Source organism: Puntigrus tetrazona, chromosome 25, assembly GCF_018831695.1.
Source record: "Puntigrus tetrazona isolate hp1 chromosome 25, ASM1883169v1, whole genome shotgun sequence".
Taxonomy (NCBI): Eukaryota; Metazoa; Chordata; class Actinopteri; order Cypriniformes; family Cyprinidae; genus Puntigrus; species Puntigrus tetrazona.
This window is the reverse complement of record NC_056723.1, coordinates 14,955,121-14,956,764: the sequence shown is the minus strand read 5'-3', so window position 1 is coordinate 14,956,764 and position 1,644 is coordinate 14,955,121. Positions and strand designations below refer to the sequence as shown.

Genomic DNA, 1,644 nt, shown 5'->3' with positions numbered 1-1,644 from the left:
TGACTTCAGACACCTGGTGAGAGAACACATGGACCAGTACTCACGCCACTCTCCTGCTGTGGTACATTGCAGGTAAATGAGGTTCCTATTAACAAGTGTTTACGAATTTAAATTACAGTTCAAACTTAATATATGTATATCAAGAGATCTTTCATCTCATTATTTGACCCTTACATTTTTAGTGCCGGTGTGGGAAGAACTGGGACCTTCATTGCCATTGATCACCTGATCTTCCAGATTGAAAGAGACAGTATGGTGGACATCTATGGAATTGTTAATGATATGCGCATGCACAGGCCTCTCATGGTGCAGACTGAGGTAAGGGATTAGAGTATTTTTTGTTGGATCAGTACAAGTTAAGTTTGTACCACCTTTAAGAAAAAAGGAGGTTACAGTGAGGCATATATAATAAAAGTAGATGCAGCCAGTTTTAGGACCAAATATAAGGCTTATAATTTTATAAATGCACTTACTGTAACAAAGCAGACTGAGCCAGATGACTTTTGACTTTTTGAAGCCATAGAGGACTCCAATCGTGGAGTCCTCTATGCAATGAGTATATATGGAGTCCTTTATGAGTTCGTTAATTGTCAACAGGAGTTGAACAGTGGATGTTTGTAGTGGAACTTGGTGAGTAGAGAGATCTTTACCATTGGAAGTCTGGAATGGTCAGCACAAATGGGCCAATGTATTGAGAACATTACTTTCCATATGGAAGGACAGAGACAGAGGTCACAGCTAAATAACCAGCTTTCTTTAACCTAACTTTCTCTCTGGATGGAAGGAAGTCTAGTAGGAAGAGGTCTAGTAGCAAGGGCCACCAGATCTGTTGAGGGTTTAACAATTTGGCACCACAGAGGGATTTTAGGTTGCGATGTAATGACCTTGAACAAATAGTATGAATCTTCAAGCTAATGCTGCTCCTTTTCTCCCATTCTTTATCGATGGTTAGAATGGGTCAGGACGGGTTAGCTTGCACGTTTTTTATTGTCCATCTGGACCAATGATGTGTCCAAAGCCCAAATTATTCCTTTGAATGTAGGGCTGGGTGATATATCACATAGATATATCAAATAACAAATGAACAAATATTTCAAATGGAGCGGTAGATCACTAAGCATTATCGCATTCAGTTTCGCGGTCAATTTATTTGCTATATTGAACACGATAATGCCATACTGAGTAATCTACAGCTCTGTGTATTAACTGCTGCTCCATTTGAAAACAGGTAATGAAGATTTACTGCTAATCATGGAACTGGCTTTACTGCCGACATGCGCAGGACTATAGCATGCAATATATCGCCCAGCCCTAGTTTAATGTATTGTATTATTTTAACTGCAAAGCTGTTAAAATGATCACTGTAGGATTCATGACGAGCTGTCACAATGACAGAGTTTTAAAACTGGATATGACATTACACAGAAAAGCAATAAGCTATTTTTTATTCATATTGTATGTTAGATACTCTGCTTTGCCAATCACTGTGACCCTTTTTTCGAAAGGAGGTACAGGTAGAAATTGTTATTTAAAGTAAAGAAGACTGTATTTTTACAAAAAGTTTTGTGTGTTTTCTACAATAGGAGCAGTATGTTTACCTCCACCAGTGTGCATATGACATAATTCGATCAAGAACCGGAACCA

The 1,644-nt window shown here is 38.4% G+C and overlaps 1 protein-coding gene across 1 annotated transcript in view; it reads left to right on the top strand.

Annotated features, from left to right (window-relative positions):
• ptprjb.2 (protein tyrosine phosphatase receptor type Jb, tandem duplicate 2) overlaps window positions 1-1,644 on the top strand; it is a 69,539-nt gene that overhangs the window by 66,229 nt on the left and 1,666 nt on the right. The window contains 3 exon segments of the mRNA XM_043228866.1: window positions 1-72; window positions 183-318; window positions 1,584-1,643. The exon segment at window positions 1-72 is cut by the window's left edge and continues 3 nt beyond it. Coding sequence (XP_043084801.1) covers window positions 1-72; window positions 183-318; window positions 1,584-1,643 — 268 coding nt within the window.